This window comes from Giraffa tippelskirchi, chromosome 12, assembly GCF_054371585.1.
Source record: "Giraffa tippelskirchi isolate mGirTip1 chromosome 12, T2T-mGirTip1v1.2.pri, whole genome shotgun sequence".
NCBI lineage: Eukaryota > Metazoa > Chordata > Mammalia > Artiodactyla > Giraffidae > Giraffa > Giraffa tippelskirchi.
The window spans coordinates 46,046,186-46,072,376 of NC_137286.1; the positions used below are offsets into that span (position 1 = coordinate 46,046,186).

Sequence of the window (26,191 nt, forward strand, 5' to 3'; positions counted from 1 at the left end):
GCCTGGATCAACTGTTCCGCAACCCGACTCGGCCGCCCCGCCCCGCCCCGCCCCTGCCCCAGGTCTTATAAGCCTGTCCTTCCTTCAGCCTCCGAACTGCCCGCTGCCCGCCCCGGCCAGGCGCCCCCTGCAGCATGACCTGGAACACCAATCTCCGCTGGCGACTGCCGGTCGTCTGCCTGCTCCTGGAGGCGGCCCTGATGGTCCTCTTTGGCGTGTTCGTGCGCTACGACAAGGATGCCGATCCCCACTGGGTGGAAGAGAAGGTGATCAAGAACTCCACTGACTTGGAAAACGAATTCTACTATCGCTACCCGAGTAAGTCCCAACAACTTGCAGGTCCCCACCGGGCGGAGGGTCCTGCCTGGACTCGGGTGGGAGCTGCAGGAGGAAATGCCACCCCCAGGCCCCTGCCCCGCCCCTCTTAGGCTCCCCACTGTGGAGACTTCCCAGAGTCTGGAGGTTAAGCTCGGGAAATGGCCAGGCGTGCCCAAATTCCTGTCAACCCGTGAAAACTCACGGAGAGAGCTCCCTCCAGGTGTCCTCGGAGACCTCCAACCTCCCCTCAGAGAGCCCTTCTTGATGTCTTCAGGAGACCCCAGCCAGTGGGTGACCTTGGCTCTCTTGTCCAGCTGTGCCCAAACTCTCCACCTTAAGAAGGTAGTTCAACCTCAAGGGCTGCAGGGGTGGCTCATTGGCTGGCGTGGAGGACCACAGCACAACCATGTTTTGGCTTGGAGAGGGAGAGAAACACCCCTGAATTCCCTGGCATCCGTGGTGCTGTGATTAACAGCATGACCATAGAATCACCACACCTCACCTATATCATGGCTCTGCCCTTAACTAGGTGGGTGACCTGTAGGCAAATGTCCACAATACACAGACTCGATTTCCTCATCTGTCCAATGGGGATAATAATGGCACCTACCCTACAGGAGTGGGGTGAGGCTGGCATGAGACATTGCACATAAAGTTCTGGCACCGTGCTGGGTGTGGAATTCTCACTTCATAAGGCAGCAATTACTAGCTGAGTACTAAACGCAGAGGCCCTAGGACTCAGCAGTTAGAAGAACTGGTGCAAGGTCACTTGGGTTGGCCCAACCTCTGGACCCCCAGCCCAGGACTCTCTTCATGCCCTTGTGCTTTCTAGTTTTCCACACCATCTGCCAACAGCCAATGACAGTCTCTTTCTAACTGTTGGTACTCATATAGTCATGGACTGTTAGTTTTAGAAGGGACCCTAAAGTTCGTCTCCAACAGTCACCTATGCAAACTGATTTTCCCTCCATGACTTGTTTGCTGTTGTTGTTCAGTCGCTCAGTTGTGTCTGACTCTTTGCAACCCCATGGACTGCAGCATGTCAGGCTTCCCTGTCCTTCACTGTCTCCCAGAGTCTGCTCAAACTCATGTCCATTGAGTTCATGATGCCATCCAACCATCTCATCCTCTGTCACTCCCTTCTCCTCTTGCCCTCCATCTTTCTCAGCATCAGGGGCTTTTCCAATGCCTTGGCTCTTAGCATCAGGGGACCAAAGTATTGGAGCTTCAGCTCCAGCATTAGTCCTTCCAATGAATATTCAAGGTTGATTTCCTTTGTTTAGGATTGATTAGTTTGATCTCCTTGCTGTCCAAGGGACTCTCAAGAGTCTTCTCCAGCACCACAGTTTGAAAGCATCAATTCTTTGGCACTCAGCCTTCTTTATGGTCCAACTCTCACATCTGTACACGGCTATTGGCAATGTTATGACTCCCATTTCACAGACCAGGAAACTGAGGCCAGAGAGGGGACGTGTCTTGCAAAAGTTACTCATCCAGAAACCTAGTGAGCCAGGGTAGGAGCTCCAGGGACCTGAACCCACCCTCCTGGACTGCTCTCCTCCCTTTCATCTCACCTTTCCCCTCTCTCCTTCCCTACTGGTGGCTGTGACTAGGAGTTGGAATGTAGGTGTGGCCCCAAGCCTGGGTTCCCGGGCGGGCCTCAAGGCAATTCCAGGGGCTTGGAGTGAGGGCATTCCCTTTTGGTACTTTCTGGGTTCTTGGCTCCATGCTGTCAACACCTGTGCAGGCTTCATTCCTGCCCAGAGGATTAGAGGAGTCTTCTGGGCATCTCAGTTTTCAGAGAAGTCTAGCTCCAGCTGGCTCAAACTGGGGCCCAGGGGTGCCTGAGGGCAACTCCCTTGGCAAATAGCAGGCACAGAACCATCTGGGGACCCATCCTGGCAGTGTCCTGAAAGCCCAAGCTGCTGAACACAAACTTCCTCCTGGACTGATGTTCCGGGCAGTGTCTGGGGGAGGTTGGCCTGAGGAGAAGCCATCAGAGCCTGGGCTCTCGAAGCTTCCCCGGGAAAACAGAGGGAGAAAGGAAATGACTTAAGGCTGAGGATGCCACAGTTTCAAACACCTGAAGGTCTGGTTCATAAAACTGAGGCAGCAAAGTTCACCATGTGCTCCTGGGAACCTAAACCTCAGATTCGTGCATTCCGCAAGCAGAGGGCAGTGTAACCTGGAACTAAACAGATCTGGGCCCATCACTTTAAATGGAGTAAAGTGAAAGTGTTAGTTGCTCAGTTGTCTGACTCTTTGTGACCCCATGGACTATATAGCCGGCCAGGCTCCTCTGTCCATGGGATTCTCCAGGCAAGGATACTGGAGTGGGTTGCCATTTCCTTTTCCAGGGGATCTTCCCAACCCAGGGATCGAATCCAGGTCTCCTGCATTGCAAGCAGCTTCTTTATGATCTGAGCCACCAGGGAAACCCAAAATAGATTAAGCCACCTCCCTAATCACACTGAGTCTCAGTATGCTCATCTGTGAACTGGGAATGTTATTTAATGCACAGGAACTCTTGGAAGATTGAAGATAATGGGTAGCCCGGAGGGCGTGTCTCATGACATGAAACCAGAGGACAGTAAACGTTGGTATCAAGCTTCCTCAGAAGGGATTGATCAAGCTTCCTCAGAAGGGATTGAATGCTATTGCTGAAGTTAAGTGCAGGCTTAGCATCCATTTAGTCATGTGGCCAAGGAATATCTCTTTGAATATGAGTTTGAACTACTATAGCATTTAAATTTCTTTGTGCTCTCCCCACTTGTTGTTCAGTCACTAAGTCATGTCCAACTCTGTTGCGACCCCTTGGACTGTAGCTCCCCAGGGTCTTCTGTCCATGGGATTCTCCAGGCAAGAATACTGGAGTGGGTTGCCATTCCCTTCTCCAGAGGATCTTCCCAGCCCAGGGATCAAGCCCGCATCTCCTGCGCTGGCAGGCAGATTCTTTACCACTGAGCCACCAGAGAAGCCTTCTTCCCACTCACAAGCACTTTTTGCACGCTCTGTCAGATGAGGAGTGTATTTATTTCTATTTTATGTTGCCAGAGATGGAGCTTAGAGATTTTCCCAGCTGGTCAGTGGCACAGGCAGGGGTGAGGCCAAGCCCTCACACTGTACAAAACCTGCTTCCCCCAGTCTCTGTGGCATTGCCACTCCTCGACCACCTCCCCAGGAGGTTTTGCAGTGATGGGATGCTTCTGTGTCCAGCTCCGAGTTGTGGGAGAGGTGGACACAAAGCCTCGGGGAATTGAGGGACTGGCCAGTGGAGTTGAAAGGCAAACAGTTTAGGCTGAGCTGGCCTGTAGAGCATGGGAAGGTGCGATCCCCAGGCTGCTGCAGGGCTGAGGAAGTGTTAGAGAGCTGCCATTGCCCACCAGCATGGGAAACTTGATCCTCGGATTTCAGAAATTTTCGAAACTTGAACTTTTTCAGACCAGCTTCCTTCGCGACTCATCCCAGGAGAGAAAAGTGAGCCAGGAAGGGGTCGCAGAACAGCTGTGTACTCGCGCCCCCTGGTGGCAGCTCTCAGAACTGGCCGCCAGGAGCCAGGTTTGCCCCTCAGGAACCTCCCATGGTGGAGGGAACCTGCCTGGCTGCTGCTTGAGTCACTCGCTACAGGCTGGGGAAAGTAGGGGAAGAGACCTGTTGTCTTATCAACTTCCACCGACCCCCAGCAAGTCGCCAACCCAATGCAAAGCACCTGGTCAGTCTTGAAAGAGAAAAAGAGAAGTAGTAATTAATATAATTAAGCAATTGCTGAGAAGGAGAAGGGGACGACAGGACGAGATGGTTGGATGGCATCACTGACTCGATAGACATGAGTTTGGGCAAGCTCTGGGAGATGGTGAAGGACAGGGAAGCCAGGTGCACTGCAGTCTATGAGGTCGAAAAGAGTCGGACATGACTGAGCGACTGAACGACAACAGCAAGCAATTGCTGAAGAATCAGGCTTATGCCCAGGGCTCTTATTGGATGACAATAAATGTGTACCACACACCTCTGAGTTCTGTTACTATTCCTCATTTTACAGAAAAAGAAACTTGAGATCAAAGAGGTTATGTCCTTGCTAAAGGTAATATAATCTGGACCTTCAGACCATTTTTTAAAAAATATTTATTATTCATTTATTTGGCTGTCCCGGGTCCTAGTTGTGGTATGTGGGATCTAGTTCCCTGACCAGAGGTCGAATCCAGTACCCCTGCCTTGAGAGCGAAGAGTCTTAGCCCCTGGACCATCAGGGAAGTTCTGGATCATTATTATTAAAAGCATTTTCAGTAGCATCAAACTCATTTGGCAGTCAATCCTAAAGGAAATCAACTGTGAATATTCATTGGAAGGACTGATGCTGAAGCTGAAGTTCCAATACTTCCGCCTCTTAATGCTAAAAGTCAGGTCATTGGAAAAGACCCTGATGCTGGGAATGATTGAGGGCAGGAGGAGAAGGGGGCGACAGAAGATGAGATGGTTTGATGGCATCACCAACTCAATGGACATGAGAGTGAGCAAACTCTGGGCGACGCTGAAGGACAGGGAAGCCTGGTGTGCCGCAGTCCATGGGGTCGCAAAGAGTCGGACACGACTTAGTGACTGGGCAACGTTCATATTCCAGTAAGGATCAATCTAGGAGAGGGAGAGAAGGGAGTAAGAGAACGAATAAGGAAGGTGTGGAAAGAGAGCAAAGCTGGAGTCTGTGTGCCTGAGATTGGGGGACAAGAAGCAGATATCCACAGAAGGGTTAGAGACAGAGCTCAGGACAGCCGGGGAGTCACAGAGAAGGTCAGCGGACCGGCGAGGTGGGGACCAGCAGGCAGAAGCTCTGAGAAGCTGTGCGCTCTCTGCTCTTGCGCCCCAGGCTGCAGGGAGAGCTGAAGGCAGCCCCCAGGAAGGCCGCCTCCAGTCTCTTGGGCCCCTGCCCCTGCCCGCCTGCATCCCCCACCTCCAAACAGCTCAAGCTTCTCATTGTGGAAGTCTGTGATGCTACCTTCTCCCAAGGGTTCCCCTCCGCTCCCTGCCAGCACTGTCCCTGTCTAATCTGCTCATTCTGGGCCAGCCAGTCCTCGGCTCCTGTCTCCCGCTCATCGTTCCAACTCCCAGCTCTGTGTACAGGTCTGCTGGACCTCAGACTCCAGCTCCAACCTGGATGGCCAGGCTCCATTGAGCCACACTACCCCGCCTGACGCTCACCTTAGCCGCCATCCACCCCCGGGGTCATGGGGTCATCTCCCACGACCGGCCCTAGACCCAGCACCTCCCTCCCTCCCCAGCAACCTCTTCCTCCTTCCCTGTATTTACCAACAGTGCTGCCAGCTCCCCGCCCTGCTTTCATAACCGTGGTCTGAAGGCATCTCCTCCCTCTCTCTCCAGTCTGTCACCCATCAGTTCTTCCCAAGAGTCACCATGACTCTGTGGATGGCGCTTCACATATGTTAGCTCAGTTTCCTCCACAACAGAAGCACGATAAACCATGAAACACGATAACAACACAAAATCAGCCGCACCCACTGTGAAACCCAAGCTGAGCTGCTGTTTGTTTAAGTCTGCACAAAAGAAGCTCAAAGCTCAGAGCACCGTGCTGGGGCGAGACTCACAGATCTCTTGCATCAACTTCTGTGCCCTCAACCGTTGCCCAGCCTCAGGGAAGCCTGCAGGGGAGACAGATGAGGGCAACGGGGGAGGGGCAGGATAGCCTAAGCATCGCTGCCTGCTCTCACTGTGGCTGGCCAGGCTGCTGTGGACATTAGGGCCTATCTACCCAGTGGGTAGGAAACATCAGACAGGAGAGGGTCTGCAGTCTCCCCTGATGGTGAAGTGCCACCCGGGGCCCTTGGCTGCTGGTCAGCTGGCATATCTGGCTACTCCTGAGATCACAACAGTAATTATCCATTTACCCCTTCAAGGATATTTATGGAGCATCCACCCAGGGAATGCCCACAGGCAGTGGAGAATACCAGCGTGAACAAAACAGGCTTGGCCTGGACTCCTGGGGCTTCCCTGGTGGATCAGCGGTAAAGAATTCGCCTGCAGTGCAGGAGATGCAGGTTCAGTCCCTGGGTTTTGGGAAGATCTCCTGGAGAAGGAAATGGCAACTCACTCCAGTAATCTTGCCTGGGAAATCCCATGGACAGGGGAACCTGGTGGGCTACAGTCTATGGGGTCACAAAGAGTCAGGCAATGACTGAGCCACTAAACAACAAGCAGAAGAGAAGTAGCTAGCCATTCTGCAGGAACAGCGTCCCACGTGGAGGGACCACCACAGGCAAAGATCCAGAGTGAGACAGAGCACAGGGAGGCCAGTGTGGCTGGGGCACCTGCGGGAAAGGAGGACCGAGGAAAGGAAGAAGGAGGAGACTGGCGGGTGGGGCCAGGCCAGGCTTGGTGAGCCCTGCGGTTCTCTTTTATTCAAAAATTTTTAATTGGGGAAATCATTTCAAATTTACAAAGAGTTGCTAAAATAAAAATAGTACAAAGAACACTTTTTAACTCCCATTAAGCATCTCTCTCTTTTCCTACATAAAAGCAAATAAGTACATACAGTTCCTTTTCCCTTGAACTGAGAGTCCATTGGCCGCCTTAATTACTCCACTATTTCCTAAGAATAGAGGTATTCTCTTCCATCACCACAGTAATCAACTTCATGAATTTACACTGTATGCTACTTTAATATATTGTCCCTGTATAATTTTGTCAGTGGACCCAGTAAAAAACCTTTGTGGCATTCCCGCACCCACTCCCTACCCCAGCCAAATCCAGGATCCAGTCTAGGGTCAAGTATTGGATTTATTTGACCTGTCTCTTTAGCCTCTTTAACCTAGAACATTCTTGTGTAGGTAAAGCACCTAGCACAGTGTCTGTCCCATAATAGATGTTCACAGTGGGCAGCCTTTCTTTATCTTTTAAGACACTGATTTTTCAAGAATCCAGCTTCAACCCCTTTCTAATAGCATGTTCCTTTGTTTGGTGTTTCCTCATGATTAGATTGGGGTTGTGCCTTCTCGGCCAGAGCACCACATAGGTGATGTGTCCTTTTCAGAACATCTTCCTGAAGGTGCACAATGTCTGCGTGTCCCACACTGGTGACGTTAATTTTGATCACACCATCAAGATATTGCCCAATTTCTCTACTGTATGGTTACCGGATGTTTTTTCACCCTCCTTTACAAATCATAAGCAATCTACGGGGAGACTCCTTTAAGACAATGCAGATACCTTGCTCTTCCTCAAAATTTGTCCCTGGATTTTAACATCCAGTGATGAAATCTTCATTGTGAAAATTATGATTTTCCAATTTCAGTGCTCATTCCACATTTAACTGTTGGTCTGTCAGCATTCTGTTGTAAGAAAGAACCCTCTCTGCTATCTCTCTCTTTTAAAAAAAAACCAAAAAACAACTGTTCCTGTTTTTTATGGTTTTCATTTGTTATGGTACCTAATTATTTTGGCCAGTCAAGGGACTCCCAGGTCAAATGAGACTAACTTCTCCACAGCAGAAGAATGGAATTGCGCAGGTAAGGCCTTGGCGAGGGCAGTGAAAGGGGGCTGTCATCTCCCAACAGGGGCACTCAGGCATTCCTTGGCCTTAAAACTCAGTGGTCTAAGTGGTCTAAAGTGAGGGTCTCACCTCCATCCCCCCAGCCCAGTCCACCCCAGAGGCTTTTTTCCTTCTAATTGAAGTACAGTTGATATACAATGTTATGTTAGTTTGTGGTATATAGCAAAGTGATTCAGTTATACATATATATAAATACATTATTTTTATATTCTTTTCCATGAAGGTTCATTATAGGATATTGACTACAGTTCCTTTTGCTATACAGTAGGACCTCGTTGTTTATCTGTTGTATACATAGCAGTTTGTATCTTATGACGTGATGGGGTAGTAGTGGCTCTTCTACTCGCAGCAGAGTCATAATTACTGCAGGAGCCTCAGGATCCAGATGTAGGGGTGGCGGGATGGGGGTTGGAGGGTGGCCCAGGCCTGGCCAGCGGCGGAGCAGACACAGGCTCAGTGGCGGACCTCGCTGGCCCAGACGCAGGACTGCACCGGGGGGCTTCGCTAGGCCACCGGGACTCTGGGCTGTGTTCTCCCCACAGGCTTCCAGGACGTGCACGTGATGATCTTCGTGGGCTTCGGGTTCCTCATGACCTTCCTGCAGCGCTACGGCTACAGCTCCGTGGGCTTCAACTTTCTGCTGGCGGCCTTCGGCATCCAGTGGGCGCTGCTCATGCAGGGCTGGCTTCATTCCTTTGACGGACGCTACATTCTGGTGAACGTGGAGAAGTGAGCGCGGCGCGGGCCGGGGGCGGGGGGGGGTGGGCGGGGCCCGCGCGGGAGGCGGGTCCGGGGGCGTGGCCCGGAGGCTAGGGGCTGTGAGCAGGGTCTTCGTCATCCAGCCAGGGTACCCAGGGGCCCTGCAACATACACCCCCGACCCCCAACACACACACTCACTTCCTGATCAGTGAGTCTCCAGGGTGGGAGTTCTCATGGTAACCAAGTGCTGTTGGAGGGTTTTCTTCCTCCTAAGACACAGGCTGCAGGGACACAAAGCCTCTCCCCAGGGTCCAAGTCCGGACTCCGCTCTGACACGTCAAACATCAAAATTCGCCCTGAGAGACTTCAGGCCATAGGACCCATGGAGAGGAAGGAGTGTGGGACTGCCTGAACCAGCCTCCTTAGGTTCATTGTGGAGGGAATATTGAATGGGGAATCCTGTGTCCCCATGCACGGAACAGAGCAAAGAGCTGTGAGGCATGTATGCAGTCCTAGGGCTGAAGCCCCTCTCTGCCTCAGCCTCCGAGGGGGCCCCTGATCCCTATCTCTTCTCACCTCCATCCCTATCACTTTTGTCTGTGATAATCTTTTGGTCTGATAAGTACTACAGTCCCTTCTATCAGGGAACTCAGCCCCTCCCTCTGTCTGAAGAGACCTCCTGGAGCCTTAGCATGTTTCTCCCCTCAACACCACCACCAGGTTATACAGTAAATTTGCCAACTTGCCAAAAACCAACTTGCCAAGCAGTCATCTCACTGAATGACTCATTTATCAAACTCTCCAGCCAGGGAAACTCAAGAAACTTAGAACGGTCTCCGTTGCATGGTACAAAATCAACAGCCTTTGGGAGATTCCCCCCTCCGTTCCCTTTTTAGTCGAGGTTTGGTTTATTGAAGGCTCGTCTTTAAGTCCAGTTAGACTGTCTTCGATTTCTGTAGACATATGACAAGTTTGGCTAAAGAAAAGTACATTTCATAACTTGAGAAAGTTGTCATTGGTGTGTAAAAACAAGCATTCATTATCCTGCTTGGAAAACCAAATCCACAGAAAGGGTTTAGAGGCAAATTGGTACAAAACCACGTTTTTTTTTTAACATTTATTTTTAATTGGAGAATAATTGCTTTACAATATTGTGTAGGTATCCACCGCACATCACATGAATCAGCCATAGGTATACTTATGCCCCTTCCCTCTTGAACCTCCCTCCCCAAAACTACATTTAAAGTGCAAATCCCTGCTGTCACATACAGGACACCAATCAGATATCATAGGCCAGGGGCCTGAAATTTTAAACATATGCCAAGTATTTGCAAAATATTAATTCATTTGAGCCAATTAATGAATCCACGAATTAAGAGAAGCAGGAAAAATAGTCAACAAGGTAGGAAGTGTTTTGGAACCAAGAAGTCGGTCTTTTTGTATATCAAATCCATGACATACATGCATATCACTCTACTGTATAAGATACACAGGAAATTCTCATTCCCAAAGCCATAGACCCAAAGTATAAAAGTGTCTGTGATATATTTAATTGGCCACTACAGCAAAATAGCTATGGCTAAATGCAAAACAGAAGTGTAAAGTTTTTTTAAATGTTCAAAGGAAATTATTGTAAACTTTTGTGGGTTAAATTTTTTGAACCAGTTATTTAACAAGTTAGTCACTTGACAACTTGAGTTTTGGCAACTTGGTTTTTGGGGAAATGATTTTCAGCAACTTAGCTGGAGTCGATTTCTGTTGCCCAGGGCTGAGATGAACATGTCGCCCCCTAGACCTCACCTGAGGATCTTTCTCCTACCTTCTGTCCTGTCCCTGCTGAAGAGTCCCAGATCCCACCTGTCCCTCCAGGGTTGTTCCCCAGACTCAAGGAGGACCTGTGTGCTCCTCAGCCTCCATTCTCAGGCCTTGCCTGAGATGTGACATCCAGATATCCATCTCCCAGGGGCTGATGGCCCAGGTATGGGCTTCTGTGTGCTCCCTCTCACTCCTTCCTAGGGGGTGATCTCTGCCAGGTGGTCTTCTGGCTGAGTTATAGAAATTTGGGCAAATAACTCAGCCTCTCTAAGTTTCCATTTCCCATCTTTATGATGTGGCTAATAATGGTACCAGTTCCATGGGTCCAGGTGTGATACAGGAGGGCCTCTGCTGCACTGAACAAGCATTGAAGTGCCTGGCATTTAGCACCTGTCATCATTCATTCAGCCAGGCCTGGGGGATGCAGCAGTGAACAAGGCTTATAGTGAAGAGACATTCCAGCGGACATCCTTTGTCTGGGGAGGGACCCTGAGGGGACAGTGCCCTGCCCCCACTCCACACACTGTCCCTACCATCAGCTGGCTTCTTACTTCTCACTTCCTGATTCACACACACACACACACACACACACACACACACACACACACGAGTATGGGGGAGAGGGCTCCTGTGGCTGTGACTGCCTTAAGGAAGTAGTTAGCCCCTGCTGTCTTTACGAGGACCCTGGTTGACAACGCTCATGACTTGGAGGCCACACTGAGAGTCTGCCTTGGACTCCAGGACAGCTTTGCTACTGGCAGGGCCCAAGGAGACCTGGGTTAGGCACAGCGGGTACGTGGATGAAATCAGGATCCCCTCTGACCACATGGCATGCCTCTGCTGGTTGGCTGGGTTTTCAGGGTCCAGACTTAAGGAGGGCCTGCAAGCTCCTTGGCCTGCATTCTCTCTGTTGGCCTTCCTGTCCCCTCTCTCCACCCAGCCCCCAGCTCCCTACTGCCTGCAGGAAGGTCCTTTCTTCTTCCCTGGACACAGATCCTCTCTCCCAGGTAAGGTGAGGAGGAGGTCATGATGACTCAAATCCAAGCAAGGCCCTGGTAGCCAGAAGAAGTGTGTGTAGAGATAAGGATTTGGAGGCAGAGACCACATCTGGTTAGAGGTATTAGGGAAGGCTTCCTGAAGAGGTGGTGGGTGAGAAGAGGTTTTGGAAGGGCAGGTAGACAATGAAGGGCAGGAAAAGATCCCAAATATGGACTGGACCATATTCAACAACAGCAGCCAGATCACTTGGGTGCCTTGAGTACAAGCTGCCTGCAAGGAAGGGGGTGGGGCCTGAGAGGGGCCCTCAAAGGAAGGGTGTGGTGGCATCTAGTATGTGCCACTGCTGTGATGGATACTTCACAGGCTATTTCTTTGCATTCTTAGAGTAGCTCTAAGATGCTATGTGCCCATTACCACAGATGGTGAAACTGAGGCTCAGCAAAGTTAGACCACAAGCGCGAACGCACAGGTGACCAAAGTTCAGATTCAACCTCAGAGCTTGAGTGCCACTTCTTGCTGTGGCCTCAGCCCCTCCCCTGACCTGTCTCCCCACAGCCTCATCAATGCGGACTTCTGCGTGGGCTCTGTCTGTGTGGCCTTTGGGGCAGTTCTGGGCAAAGTCAGCCCTATCCAGCTCCTCATCATGACTCTCTTCCAAGTGACCCTCTTCTCAATAAATGAGTACATTCTCCTCAACCTGTTAGAGGTGAGCAGAGCTCAGAACAGGGATGGCGGTGGAAGGGATATTTGGGGGGACAGGAAGGTGACAGGGAAAGAAAGGACTGGGGAGACAAGCCAGCTGGATTCAGTTCAAGTTGGACTAGTCACTTAACCTTCTGAATCTCAGTTTCCCCAGCTGTAAAGCAGGAGAAATGACATATATTGAGCATCCACCTGGTACATCAATCCAGCAACTAGACAGAGTAGAGGTTCCTCACATGTTGGTTTTCTTCCTCCTTTCTCTTTCCGGCACATCAGAAGGAAAGAATGGGATGTTCCTGCACATCATCTTGCACACACACATTCCCAGATTGCTCTGCCAAGAAAATGACCCAGTATACTAAGGGGGCACATCTGTAAGGAAGGTTCCCAGGGGAGTGGCCAAAGCAGACATGTACAGTTGCACGGGTTGCACACTGCACAACTCTGGAGGTGCTATTCACATGGACCTCTATGGCAGGAATGATGCCCCCTGAGGTTGGCTAATTCACTGGCCAAGGTAAAGAGCATCTTAGGCCTCTGACTCTTGTTTAGACACCTCTTTGGCATATTTGCAGGAGTAGGGATTATTCAGGAACCCCATCCCTTTCTCGTTCTTCAACTTCTCTATATTTGGACTCTGCCTAGAAACCCCCAGATTTTTTTTTTTTTTAACATAGAACTTCTCAGAAGCAGGGTGATCAGGACTTGCACAGTGGTTCTTCAGTATCATCTGGGATCCAGTCTTTTTTGTTTCACTATTTTGAGCACATGATTTCCATTCTTTTTTTTTTTCTGTACTGTGCCAAATGCGGGATCTTAGTTCCCCAACTAGGGATTGAACCCACGCCCTTGCAGTGGAAGCACAGTGTTAATGTTAATCTTGGGACTGTCAGGGAAGTCCCACCCCCAGGGGTTTTGCTTTCAGACCACCCTACATTCAGTCACTCATTTTGTCATTTTTTTCAGCTACCACGCTATCACATTCCTTCTTCCTGACTCATCTCCCTGTCATCATCCTTTTTTTTTTTGGCCAGGCCAAGTGGCATGTGGTACCTTAGTTCCCTTACTAGGGATTGAACCTGTGCCCCCTGCAGTGGAAGCACAGAGTCTTAACCACTGGACCACCAGGGAAGTCCCTCCCTGTCTTCATCCTTGCCTGACCCACCACCTCAAGCTAGCTAATCTCCACCAGCAGCTGTGGGGACCTGTTAATAACGCATATAAGACCATTCCTCTGATTAAAACCCTGTTTGTTTGTTTGTTTTAATATCACTTCAAATCAAATCTAAACTTGTTTTAAGGCCCTACGTGTTCTGGCCTCAGCCTTTTCTCTAAGCTTATCATCTACTCTCTCCCCATCTTTCTGTGATTTGACCATATCCTGCGGTCTGCTTTTCAAATACCCAAGCTTGGTTCCACCTCAGGGCCTTTGCACTTGCTGTCCCCTTTGCCTGGAGTGCTCATCTCCCTGGTCCTTTTCATTATTGAGGTCTCAGCTGCAGTCTCGCCTCTTCAGAGAGTCTTGCCGAGGTTCTCCTATCGGTGTTGCCTTCTCCCTTACCTCCTCCTAGTCACTATCCTTGACTTATTTTCTTCAGACCATTTATCCTTAAGGGAAAATAAGGGTGAAACCTTATCTGTCTGGAGACTATCTCTATTCCTGGCACCTGGCCCAATGCCTAATAAACTATCGAGAAGTATTTGTCAGGGGAATAAGTTTTGGATTTACATGTCAGGCAGTGCTTCAGGCAGTGGAATAAAGGAGTGAGTAGGACTCTTTGTTTCAATCCCAAGGAACTCACAATCTAGTGAGGGGGCCAGGAAGCAGATAGACAATGACCAGACAGTGAGACAAGGATGGAGTTCCAGGGCTAGGTGCCCTGGGGGGAGGGGAGGAGGACCTGAGCCAGCATATGGCAGGCCAGGGAGGCTTCCTGGAGGAAGAATTGTTAAAGCCAGAAGTCAAGTAGGAGATAATCAGGCAAAGGAATGAGCAAAGGTATTTGAGGCAGAGGGAATAGGGTTGGGGTGCTGCGGAGGGGAGGAAGGAGCATGGATCATCAAGACTTTCATAGACTGTGTTAAAGAGTCTCAACTTTATCATGAGGGCAATAGGGAGCTATGGAAAGTTCCAGGCAGGAGAGAGGCACAGTCAAATACATGCTATGGAAGTGTCACTTTGGCTGTGGTGAAGAGAACAATTGGAGGCAGAGAGTCTAGTTAAGAGGCTGTGTTAGTCACCCTGGTGAGAAGTAATGGGACTGGGTCTGGCCTAGGACAAAGAGAAGAAAGTGGATCATATGCAAGTTATAAAAAAGGTGAATAAACCAGTCTTGGAGACTGGTTGGGGTGGGAAGAGAGAAAGAAGCTAGGCTAGGTGAGGGGGTACACAGAGGAGTCAATAGATGAGATCTGAAATTGGCTGAGAAGTAGTACCTTGGGTGTGAGTTTAGAGGCAGAGAAGGCTTTTTTGACCCTCAAAACCCCTCTCTGATCTGCTGCAGAAATTCCCTCAAATGCATGACAGTGTTTGGGCCTCTCCCGCAGCCAAGCTGAAACACAGTAATCACTGCTGACAATTAAGGAGCACTTGCCCTTGCCTGGGCCCTGCTTTGAATGCTTCACGTGTGTTACCTCATTCAATCCTTCTCTCTGAGCTAGGCACAGTTATTACTCCCATGTTACAGATGAGAAAACTGAGACTCAGAGAGGGTAAGGGGCTCCCCCAAGGTCACATAGCTAGTAGAGGCACCCACCAGGCTGGGAGTCAGGAAAGAGGTATGTCAACAATTCAACAGCTAGCCCTGTGACATTGGACGACATGCTTACCTCTGGTTGGGTTTCCCATCTAAAGGGAAGAAGCAGGTCTATGATTCTTTTCTTTTTTTTTTTAATATTTATTTATATATTTTGGCTGCACTGGGCTGTCACTGCTGTATAGGCTTTTCTTTAGTTGCAGCGAGCGGGGACTACTCTCCGTTGCAAGGTATGAGCTTCTCACTGTGGTGGCTTCTCCTGTGCAGCACGGGCCCTGGAGCACAGGCTCAGTAGTTGTGGTGCATGGGCTTAGTTTCCCTGTGGCATATGGGATCTTCTCGGACCAGGGATTGAACCCATTTCTCCTGTACTGGCAGGCGGATTCTTAACCACCAGGGAAGTTCCCCACTTTAATTTTCATTGAAGTATAGTTGAGGAGGGAATCCCCACTTCCTCCCCTTCCCAGTTGATGGGTCTGCCAGTGCCCTGGGCTTCCTTCTGTAGCCTGTACCTCCTTGGAGACAGCTGCACCTCTGTCTGTGTGGGGGTGGTGGGGGTGGGAGAGTGTCAGAGGCAGGAGGGAGAGGAGGGTCAGCCTCTGACAGTACCCTTGTACCCATCCACCAGGTGAAGGATTCTGGGGGCTCCATGACCATCCATACATTTGGCGCCTACTTTGGGCTCACAGTGGCCTGGATCCTCTACCGCCCTAATCTACACCAGAGCAAGGAGAGGCAGAGTTCTGTGTACCACTCGGACCTCTTTGCCATGATCGGTGAGAGCTTCCATAGCAATTGAGGGGGCCCCCATGATGACCGAGGGCTGCCGTACTACTGTGGTGGGTGAGGGTCACCACGAGCATTTCTGGCTGCGGTGATCACACCTCATCCCCACATGGTCTGGTGGGTGGCTGCCAGTTCCCTTCAGAGAACGAGCAGGAAGAGGTTGCCTATAGATATTTCAAGGATCCCAGGTACTTGTCCCTTTTCCCCACTGGGCTGGAAGAAGTCGGTCACTCATCCTGTGTGTTCCCTCGAATGCCCCAGAGCAGACACAGTGATAACCAGGAAGTGCGTCCACCCCTGATCTTAGCAAGGTGTACGTGCCTATTTCCTGTGTCCATTCATTCCAGAGAACACATATCAGCTACCTTCTCTGGTCTCTTAAAACCCAGCCCTGCCTTCAAGGAGCTCCTGACTGGGTAGTGGAACAGATGGCCATGCCACTTGATTATCTCCCTACAGTGGAGAAAAAGATTCTCCCTCAAGGTGCCTAGAAAGCAGTGTGGGAGGCATTTCACCCAGTTATGGGGTCAGGGTAGACTTCCTGGAGCAGAGTGGAAGACTAAGATGGCATTAGGTAGTGAGTAAAGCAGGGAGGGCCTTCTAAGATGAGCCCCCAGCATGAATAAAGTTCCAGGGGAGGGAAACGGCTGGGGTGTGTGACTCACTTGGTATCTCTGGAGCTAAAGGACAGGATGTCTGTACAAGCTCTGTCAGCCCCATCTAACGCCCCTTCTCCTGGTTCCACCGGCCCTGTCTGGTCTGGCCAGGCACCCTCTTCCTGTGGATGTACTGGCCCAGTTTCAACTCGGCTATATCCAATCATGGAGATGCTCAGCACCGAGCGGTCATCAACACCTACTGCTCCTTAGCAGCCTGCGTGCTCACCTCAGTGGCGCTGTCCAGCGCCCTACATAGAAAGGGCAAGCTGGACATGGTGAGTGGGGTGGGGGCGGGGGAACCTTGGGGGAAGCTGTGGCCACAACTGCCTGTGCCCAGTGGGCACTGATCACCACGCCCTGCCAACAACTTAGTGAAGCAGGCAGCATAAGGATTATCGAACCCAACTTGCAGATGAAGAAACTGAGGCCCCAAGAGACATGATTTGTCCAGATGACACATCTGGCTTTAGGCAGAACCCAGAACCAGATTCGTGGAGGTTCTATCATGCCAGCTGCCCTGGATGAACTGGCTCCTTCTCATCCTCCTCTCCCCACAACCTGGGTGCTGACATTAGTTCTGGACTGAGCACCCCCTAAAAAAAAAACAGCTTCTGGCCCTCAGCCTTCCTAGCACTGCCCCTACCTGCCCCCTCCCACACACTCAAAAGAGAACCCCTTCAAAGCACTTGAGACGTCTATGGGGATGCAGTGTTGCCCAGTGTCCTTCGTATCACGCCACAGGGACATGTGTTCCTGTCATTACCGGGGGAGTAATGGGTGTTGGTAGATTTTCCTATAGAAAGAGGCCCACCTCTCTCTCTGATATTCTTTTTATTTATTTTTGATTGCACTGGGTCTTCATTGCAGTGCTCGGGCTTAGTTACTCAGAGGCATGTGAGATCTTAGTTCCCCAACCAGGGATCAAACCCGCGACCCCTGCATTGGAAGGTGGATTTTTAACCACTGGACCATCCGCGAAGTCCCACCATCTAATACTCTGACACTAGCTTCTAGACTCAGGCACCTATGTGTCAAGATGCTGCCAGGAGTGTGTTATTCCGGGACACAGCCTTGAGCCCCGGGATGCACTGGACAGTCACCGTACAGAGAGGTGGGGACACAGGGACTGGGGGGAGAGAATCAGACACACTCATGTGGGCACATGCAGGGAGGCACAGTGGAAGAGGGTCAAGGTTAGGGGCTCTGGCTCCACACGGACCTGGATCAAGACACCTTTCTGCCCTTGGCTGGCCGTGTGGTCTTTGACAAGTCCATGAACCTCCCCTGTGCCTTAATTTCCTCACCTGCAAACATGAAAAGGTAACTGTCTCACCTCCTTGGCTTGTTGTGGAGATGAAACATACTCCCTGCAAGCCAGCACCACGGTCCATGGCGCAGGTAGGTCCTCAGAGAGTCGGCTGGTGCTCCTGTAGGCTCGCAGATTCTGATGCCAGCACATGTGCGTACAGAGGACATCAGACACGTGAACCTGGGCACACCTTTGTGTCTGGGCACCCAGATCCAAAGGGGACATGCAGGTGGGCTGAAGGAACTCATGGACACAAGCACACTGATCCGTGCACATAGAAAATGCCCCGAGCGCTGGTGAGAGTGGCAGGTGTATAGACAGCACAGGGGTGGCTGTCCCAAGCCTGGGCTCAGGCTGGAGTCCTCTGCAGTCTCCTGGCTGGCTGAGATGCATGGGAGCCATCTCTGGCTCCCAGGTGGCCCCCCACGCACAGGAGATCAAGTTGGGCTCTAGGTCAGCTCCTCCAGGACGCTACTCTGGGAGAAGACTGAGTTCCCGCCTGCTCTGCCTGCCCTGCCCAGGTGCACATCCAGAATGCGACGCTCGCCGGAGGAGTGGGCCTGGGCACCGTGGCCGACCTGATGATCCTGCCTTTCGGCTCCCTCATTATTGGCTTCATCTGCGGCATCGTCTCCACCCTGGGTTTTGTGTACCTGACGGTGAGAGCTCCAGGGCCAGGGACTTGGGGGCCGGGCGGGCGGTCTCTAGGGAGAGGGTGGGGGGCTGGGTCTCTGTGTATTTGGGACTTCCAGAATCCTGGACTCCCCACAGCCTGCCACAGTCCCCTGCCTGAGCAACACTCATCCCCCTGTTTCTAGCCATTCCTGGAGTCCCGGTTGCGCATCCAGGACACATGTGGTATTCACAACCTGCATGGCATTCCTGGCATCATAGGTGGTATTGCGGGCGCGGTGGTGGCAAGCATCGCCAGCATTGATCTGTATGGGGAGGAAGGGTAAGAATGGAGGCGGTGCTGGGAAGTTGAGCTCCCTCCTTCCTTCTCCATTCCTCCTTCCTACTGTTCCTCTAGGGTCCAAGACTATCTCTGTCCCCTTTCTCGCCCACTCTGGACCACTATTTCATGGGCCTCTCTCCTCAATCTCTGTCCTTCCATAAGAATCTTAGAGACCATCTGATCTTTCCAGTGTCCCCATTCTGCAGATGGAAAGGCTGAGGCCCAGAGGTTATTGAGCCTTCGTGTCCACTCATGCGTGTGGGGTGACGGTGGGTAGTCACTTGGCCTCTCCAGGGGACCCTGACCTGCCCCCTGTCTCTACCCCAGGCTTGCCTATACCTTCAGCATTGAAAGATCCAAGTTAAGCTGGAGCCCAAACACGCAGGGCAGGTTCCAGGCTGCCGGGCTCTTTGTGTCCCTGGCCATGGCCCTGGTGGGCGGCATCATTGTAGGTGAGTGGGGGTGACCATGCCAGAGAAGGTGGGGCCCTGTGGCTGAGGGACCCAAGAGTGTGTGCCAGAGGTCACCTGGAGCCCCCAGGAACCCTTTGTCTCTGCACTGATGGCTCTGGGACCGGGAGGATTTTTTCAGTTGAGGGGAAGGTCTGGGTAGGCAAAGGAGTCACTCTTGACCTCTGGGACCTCCAACTTCCTTTAGGGGTCATTCTGAGATTACCATTCTGGGGACAAGCGCCTGATGAGAACTGCTTTGAGGATGCAGTCTACTGGGAGGTGAGTTCTACTGACTTGTCCCGCAGCTCCTTTAGCTGGGCTGGGGCCTGGGAAGCCGGAAGCTGAGGGCTGGGGGACAGAGCTTGTGTCCTCTGCTCCTTTATCCAGGAGGCTGTCCCCTGGGGGGTTAAAGGCTTCATTCTACAGCGTGTGTGCATTCTCAGTCATGTCCAACTCCTTGCGACCCTATGGGCTGTAGCCTGCCAAGCTTCCCTGTCCATGGGATTTCCCAGGCAAGAATACTGGGGTGGGTAGCCATTTCCTTCTCCAGGGAAATCTTCCCAACTCAGGGATCAAACCCACATCTCCTGCATCTCCTGCACTGGCAGGTGGGTTCTTTTACCGCTGAACCACCTTGGAAGCCCTCGTTCTAGAGCAGTACTTCCCAAAGTACAGTGCTCCCTAGAACAGCAGCAGCAGCAGCAACTGGGAACTTGTGAGAAATATAAATTCTCAAGTGCCACCCAGACCTCCTGATTTCAAAGCTCAAGGGGCAGTGCCCAGCCCTCTGTCTATAAGCCCTCCACATGATTCTGATGAAAAACTCATCTGTGAACCAACCACCTAAGACCAGTGGGCTTGGGCCCTTACATGCACATGGAATCACCTGGGAGTCTTTAGAAACTTCCCAGGTCTCAGCCTCCAGAGACTTGAAGTTCACTGGTCTTGTGTGGAGCCTGGATATTAGCATTGTATTTAAAACTTGCCAGGTGAATCTAACATATGGCCTGGGTTAAGAATCACAGTGCACTCCTCAGCTTCTGTAGCCAGAAGAACCACCTGGGAACCTGGTAAAAACTCAGTTTCCCAGACGTTAGCCCAGAAATTCAAATTCAGTAGGGCCTGGACTCTGCATGGAAACTAGCTCCCAGGTGATCTTGTACTGACACTCCCCTAAGCCTCTAGAGCAGCCTCTAGAACAGCGTTGGTACAAAATCTAACTTGAGAAACATTGTTCTAGAAGCTGAAAGTAGTAGAATGTCCCAGAACTCAGCTTCTTTAAAAATGTGCCACAATTCGGGCTTTCTGTGACTTCAGGGTGGCCTTCCTCCCCATGACTCATCATGACAGGTATTTGCCTGTGTTAGGAGATGGGGAATGATATACAGGGTCCTTCTTGTCTCCCAGCCTTCCCCCTCATGACAAGGGCAGAGACCTAGCCTGTGTCTGTGGCCCCTGGGACAAGGGTCTGCCCAACATGTTCCTTCTTTTGGCTATTTGCTTTACGATTAAAGTATGGTTCATTTGCATTATTAAATTAACTTCAGGTGTACAGCATAGTGATTCAACATTTTAATAGATTACACTCTATTTAAAGTTACTATAAAATAACAGCTATATTTGCCTGTGCGGTACAATATATCCTTGTAGCTTACTGATTTCATACATAGTTGCTTGCTTGTACCTCTTAATCCCCTACCCCATTTTGACCCTCCCTCCTTCCTTCTCCCCACTGGCAACCTCTAGTTTGTTCTCTATATCAGTGAGTCTGTTTCTTTTCTGTTATATTCATTCATTCAATTTTTTTTTTTTTAGATTCCATATATAAGTGATAACATACAGTATTTTGTCTTTGGTTTATTTCACTAAGCACCCTCTATGTCCATCTATTTTGTTGCAAATGGCAGAATTCTTTTTTATAGCTGAGTAATAGTCCACTGTATATCTATATATACACCACATCTTCCTTTTCCATTTGTCTGTTGTTGGGTGCTTAGGTTGCTTCCATATCTTGGCTCTTGTAAATAATATTCCTGTGTACATCGGCATGCATATATCTTTTCTAATTAGTATTTCCATTTTCATCGGATATATATCCACTAGTGGAATTGATGGATCATATGGCAGTTCTGTGTTTAGTTTTTGAGGAATTTCTATATTGTTTTCCATAGTAGCTGCATCAATTTACATTCCCACCAACAGTGTAAATGGGTTTGCTTTTCTCACATCCTCACCAACATTTGTTGTGTGCTTAATTGCTCAGTCGGGTCTCTTTGTGACCCCATGGACTGTAGCCCACCAAGCTCCTCTGTCTGTGGGGATTCTCCAGGCAACAATACTGGAGTAGGTTGCCATGCCCTCCTCCAGGGGATCTTCCCAACTCAGGGATAGAACCGAGATAGATTTTTTGATTACAGCCATTCTGACAGGTGTGAGGTGATGGCTCATTGTGGTTTTGATTTGCATCTTTATTGATTAGCTGGCTCTGTATTTTTAAAATCATACCAGAAGTTTTCAGGATAATCTTAACTAATATCCACTAAAAACCAATATTATGTACATAACTAATAAGCCTTTTAAATTCACTCTCTTTAAATTATTTTTAAAATTATAACATGAATAGAAGCTCATTAAAGAAAATCTGGAAATAGAGATAAATAGAAATTCCATCACTCTCATTCAAACACTGTTAATATTTTGGGTATATTTCCTTCCAGCCCCTCCTTTTTAAATCTACATGGATTTTTCTTTTTTCTTTTTTTTTCCCCCCTACATCCTCCCAGAAAAACTGCCCGGAGCCCTCTGGATTTTTCTTAAATAGCTAAGATGATATTATACTTGATTTCATATCCTGCTCTTTCTCTTTCTCTATCATAAGAACTATTTTGTGTTATTACATTATGAATAAAGTTTATTTTTTAGCAGCATAATTATTTTCATTCTATATTTGAAGTGGGAACTTAAATTATTTCAGACACCACAATTAGAAACCAGATTTAAGGTTAATGAGATAAACTTTAAAAAATGTTATCCGTTCCCATACATAGAAGTTCACTCTTGGTTTGGTTTTTTTGTTGTTTTTCTTCATCCTTTTCTGTGAGATTCTAGTTTTCTCACTAGGGATTGAACCCAGGCACCCACAGCAGTGGACGTGCCAAGGTCTAACCCCTGGACCCCTGGGGAATTCCCTCTTGGTTCTGTTTTGATCATTTACGTTGTTGTTGTTTAGTCGCTCAGGTGTGTCTGACTTTTTTGTGACCCCGTGTAGCCTGCCAGGCTCCTCTGTACATGGGACTTTGATCTTTATAACTTATTCTAAGTTCACACCTTCTCTGTGCTGTATTATCAGCAATGCTGAGTTTCAAGTCACACAATCCCATGCCATCGGAAGTAAGCCACCATCAGGCCATTCTCATGGCCCTTGGCCTCTGGCAGTTTACCTGGGAGATGAAGTGACTTCCCAGAGGACAGAGGTGAGGCAGATGTCCCCCAGGAGCACAGGTGAGGGCATCTTTAGGATCAAATCTAAGCCTTGAGGCCAAGGCTGGGCTGATCTCTCCCACCCGTACTCCACCTACCAATCCTCTTCCGGCTGCCCCTACATCCCCACTCCCCATCCCAACCTCACTCTTGGACCATCGTGGAGTTCAGGGAGCTTGCCAAGCTGCCTCTTACCTGGTGCATTACTATTCCTCTTTCAAAAGTGCATTTGGCACAATTGGAATTCCCCCAGGGTGGGTTATCAGCCTCTTGCGTGCATGTACAACTCTTTCTGTCACTGTGCACTTCACTTGGACCCCTTTCGTTTGCTCTAGTGGGGCAAGGACTGTGTCCTGCTTGGCCTTGCAGTGCCCGAGCACCCTAGACAGTGGCTAACTGAACTAGGAGCAGGACACGTGTGGAAGGACTGCCCTGCTTCACGGCATGCAAACTGCACGGTGATCACAAGGTGGCGCCCACCACACACCGTTCGCTGCTCCTGGACTTACCCAGGCTGTTCTAGTTCTACCAGGGACACCTACCCAGCCTGGGGCAGGCCCCTCAGAGCCGCCTCCTCTCTCTGCAGATACCCAAGGAGCCGAAAAGCACTGCCCTCCGTTCTGAGGACTCCAGCTTCAAGCCCCCAGAACCTTAATCTCCAGGGGCAAGAGAGAAGCAAGTGAGCATGGGTTTGGCTTGTCCTTGGGGGCCCAGCTCTGGGAATCAAATGCCACCAGCAAAGGGGCAGAAAGAAAGCATCAAGAACTGAGGATGTGAGCTTCTACCCGTCAGCGTCATGCTGGGGTTGGTGGGAGAGGCACTTGGTGTCAGACCATGTGCCTATTGGACAGACACAGGAATCTGTGGAAGGCATTCTGGACTGGAAAGAATATACGGAAAGTGACCTGGGCGCACCCATGGCTTTGCTGCTTACTGCCTACATGACTTTGAGGATCTCTTCACCCCCAGAGACTGAGCCTCAGTTTCCTCATTTATAAAAGTGGAAATGACAGGGCTGGCTCTGTTCAGTTGATCAACTGAGGCAAGAACCTTTTTTCCTTCCTTCTCATTCTCCTTCCTTTTTTTTTTTTTTGTCATCTACTAACATTTCCTTGCTCCCTCTGAGATGCACCAAGCCCTTTTCATGCCTTTTGCACCTGACACCTTAGAGATCTCTACAATGCAATTACTTCCCACTTTTCTTTTCTAAAGGTTTTTTCTTTTTTGATGTGGACCATTTTTCTAAAAGTCTTTATTGAATTTATTACAATAAATATTGCTTCTGTTTCATGTTTTGTTTTGTTTTATTTTGGCCACAAGGCATGTGGGATCTTAGCTCCCCCACCAGGAATTGAACTTGCACCCCCTGTATTTGGAGGTGAAGTCTTAACCACTGGACTTCCAGGGAAATCCCAACTTCCCTCTTTTTAATGCATACATGCGTTCATGCTCAGTCGTGTCTGACTCTGCAACCCCCTGAACTGTAGTCCACTAGGCTCCTCTGTCCATGGGATTTCCCAGGCAAGAATCCTGGAGTGGGTTGCCATTTCCTCCTCCAGGGGATCTTTCCAACCCAGGGATAGAATCTGCCTCTCTTGAATCTCCTGCATTGGTAGGTGAATTCTTTCCCGCTGTGCCACCTGGGAGGCTTTTTTAATAGATGAGGAAATTAAGGCTCAGAGAGGTTCAGGCACTTCAAAGCCAACACAGCACACGTGGAGGAACCGAGGTTTTTCCAGGTCACTATGATTCCTCTTACCATGGCTATTTGACCTCCTTGGAGACCAGAGTTTGCAAAGAACTGCTTCTGGGACTAAAGGCTGAGTGATGTGGCAGGAGAGGTTGCTAGGAATTAAGGAAAGGGAAAAGCGAGACTGTGACCAGCTGCTTCTGATGCTGCCCATCTCGTCCAGAAAAGGAAAAGGTGCCTGAGGGGCTTTGGGCAGGGCTTGACAGTGGCCCGCTGCTCTTGGCTCTCTCTCTGCAGGCTCCACAGACTGTCCTGGTGCTCCCCAAGCAGCCAAGCTGGAAACACAAGAGCAAGGCGAGTGGCACCCCGCCTGCTGGCCTGGTCCAGGGCGCCTCCATCTCCCCTTCCACCTTCATCCCAGGGGGCCTGCCTGAGAATGGAGGAGGAGCTGGAGACAAAGTGGGCATCCAAGCCAGGTTCTAGCTGCAGGAGGCCTGCCACTGGGGGTCTTGGTGGTCACATCCTGAGAAAAACAGGCAGGAGTGGGGCTAGAGGCTGGAGGTGGACCCGAGTCCTCCTCAGAGACAACATAGCTGCCGGCCGGTGTCTGCTGAGCTCTTCCACCCACTGCCTGCCCGTAAGCCAGTGTCTTCCATACCCACTAAATCCCCCAGACCTCTCTGTGCCCTGCAGATGGTGGCCTCTGTGAATAAACATGCCTGGTGTTCTTTGTAGAATGGGTGTGAATTCTCCAACAGGGCCAGTTTGAGGGGGTGTGAGTCGCTCGGTCATATCCGATTCTTTGCGACCCCATGGACTATAGCCTCTGTCCATGGGATTCTCCAGGCAAGAATACTGGAGTGAGTTGTCATTCCCTTCTCCAGTTGACCTTCCTGACCCAGGGATTGAACCTGGGTCTCCTGCATTGCAGGTGGATTCTTTACCACTGAGCCACCAGGGAAGCATAAGACCCAAGAAACCTCCAGACGTGGTCCTGACCCCCCACACCCAGCTGCCACTCACACTGCAGGGAAAACCATCCCAGGCTCAAGAGGAAGAATTTGGGGTGCTGGAGTCGGCTCAGCCTGGAGTGCCCCCTAGCAGAGCTCAGCTTTTAGACTGGGCTCTTTCCCCAAGACCCCTCCTTACTTCATTCACATCCAACCACCCCCTAGAAACACCCATTGCATGAGACCATGCCCATGTGCCCTCCATGTGACCGGGCACCCTTTCAAGGGCACTCAGGTAGGGTGAGAGGGTAGGGAGATAGGGCTTTTGTGGTCAACTCCCCCTCCCCCAACCCTTCCCACCTTTCTCCCTGCCACACCAGTCCTGCTTTCCCTCCACACTTGCAGCCATTCAGATCTTCTCATCAGTTATTAAGGCCTGCCACCACCCAAGTTAGAGTAACACAGAGCGCCAGCCCCCTGGGGGCTCACAGTGTAGCTGGGGGATCCACCTGACACCCAGAATCTACCTTGAACTCCAGCAGGCCTTCAGAGCTCGGGGGCCTTACCGAAGTGGGCCACCTGTGCAGGGTTTTGGAGATTGAATAGGAGTTCACCAGAAGGCTGGCCAATAGCTTGAGCAGAGACCAGAGATGAGAATCAAAGTGGCCAGGTTTGACATGGGTAACAAGGAGGTGAGGCGACAGTGTGCCAGCTGGAGAGTAAGAAGCAGATTCCAGATCTTTTGTGGAGCAGAGACTCCAAGAAGAAGGGGTAAGGGGAGGGGGTGGAGAAGGTCTCTCCTGCCTCTCAGTCCGCCCTCCCCGCCCCCCTCACAGTTCACACGTACAGACACACTCACATACTCAGTTCCCCTTGCTGGAGGAGGGGGAGGAGGCGGAGGGGAGGAGGAGCTGAAATGCAACCTATTCATGTTCCCGCGATGTAACACCCCTCATTTTCCATGCTGGGTAAAGACAAAAAGCCTTTACAACCTGTTTCTGGAACTTGTCAGCAGCTGCCAAGAGGAGCATGTTAATTAAACGTCGGCAAAGATGGAAGCC

The 26,191-nt window shown here is 50.4% G+C and overlaps 1 protein-coding gene and 1 long non-coding RNA gene across 5 annotated transcripts; one reads left to right on the forward strand and one right to left on the reverse strand.

Moving 5' to 3' along the window:
• Positions 1-24,914, forward strand: RHCG (Rh family C glycoprotein). 4 transcript variants are annotated; one of them, XM_081547162.1, is made up of 12 exons: positions 1-318; positions 8,419-8,605; positions 11,333-11,404; positions 11,947-12,097; positions 15,478-15,625; positions 16,403-16,569; positions 18,125-18,262; positions 18,422-18,558; positions 18,886-19,010; positions 19,216-19,289; positions 23,077-23,169; positions 24,478-24,914. In XM_081547162.1, the coding sequence occupies exons 1-11, from the start codon at positions 135-137 to the stop codon at positions 23,143-23,145; spliced, it is 1,452 nt and encodes a 483-aa protein (XP_081403288.1). In that variant the 5' UTR covers positions 1-134; the 3' UTR covers positions 23,146-23,169; positions 24,478-24,914. The 4 variants fall into 4 exon arrangements, with proteins under 4 accessions (XP_081403288.1, XP_081403290.1, XP_081403287.1 ...); XM_081547164.1 differs by lacking the exon at positions 11,333-11,404; XM_081547161.1 differs by lacking the exon at positions 24,478-24,914 and having other exon boundaries at positions 23,077-23,780.
• Positions 23,783-26,191, reverse strand: LOC145528528 (uncharacterized). The gene is made up of 5 exons (XR_014070484.1): positions 25,978-26,191; positions 25,697-25,842; positions 24,900-25,100; positions 24,611-24,703; positions 23,783-24,515 (listed from the first exon to the last, which is right to left on the reverse strand). It is a non-coding gene; the product is annotated as an uncharacterized LOC145528528 (long non-coding RNA).

Excerpts from the sequence above, each read along its gene's own strand:
- RHCG (XM_081547162.1), top strand. The coding sequence starts at position 135 with ATGACCTGGAACACCAATCTCCGCTGGCGACTGCCGGTCGTCTGCCTG. Across the intron at positions 12,098-15,477 it reads TTCTCCTCAACCTGTTAGAG|GTGAAGGATTCTGGGGGCTC; the intron begins GTGAGCAGAGCT and ends CCCATCCACCAG. Across the intron at positions 19,011-19,215 it reads GGTGGGCGGCATCATTGTAG|GGGTCATTCTGAGATTACCA; the intron begins GTGAGTGGGGGT and ends AACTTCCTTTAG.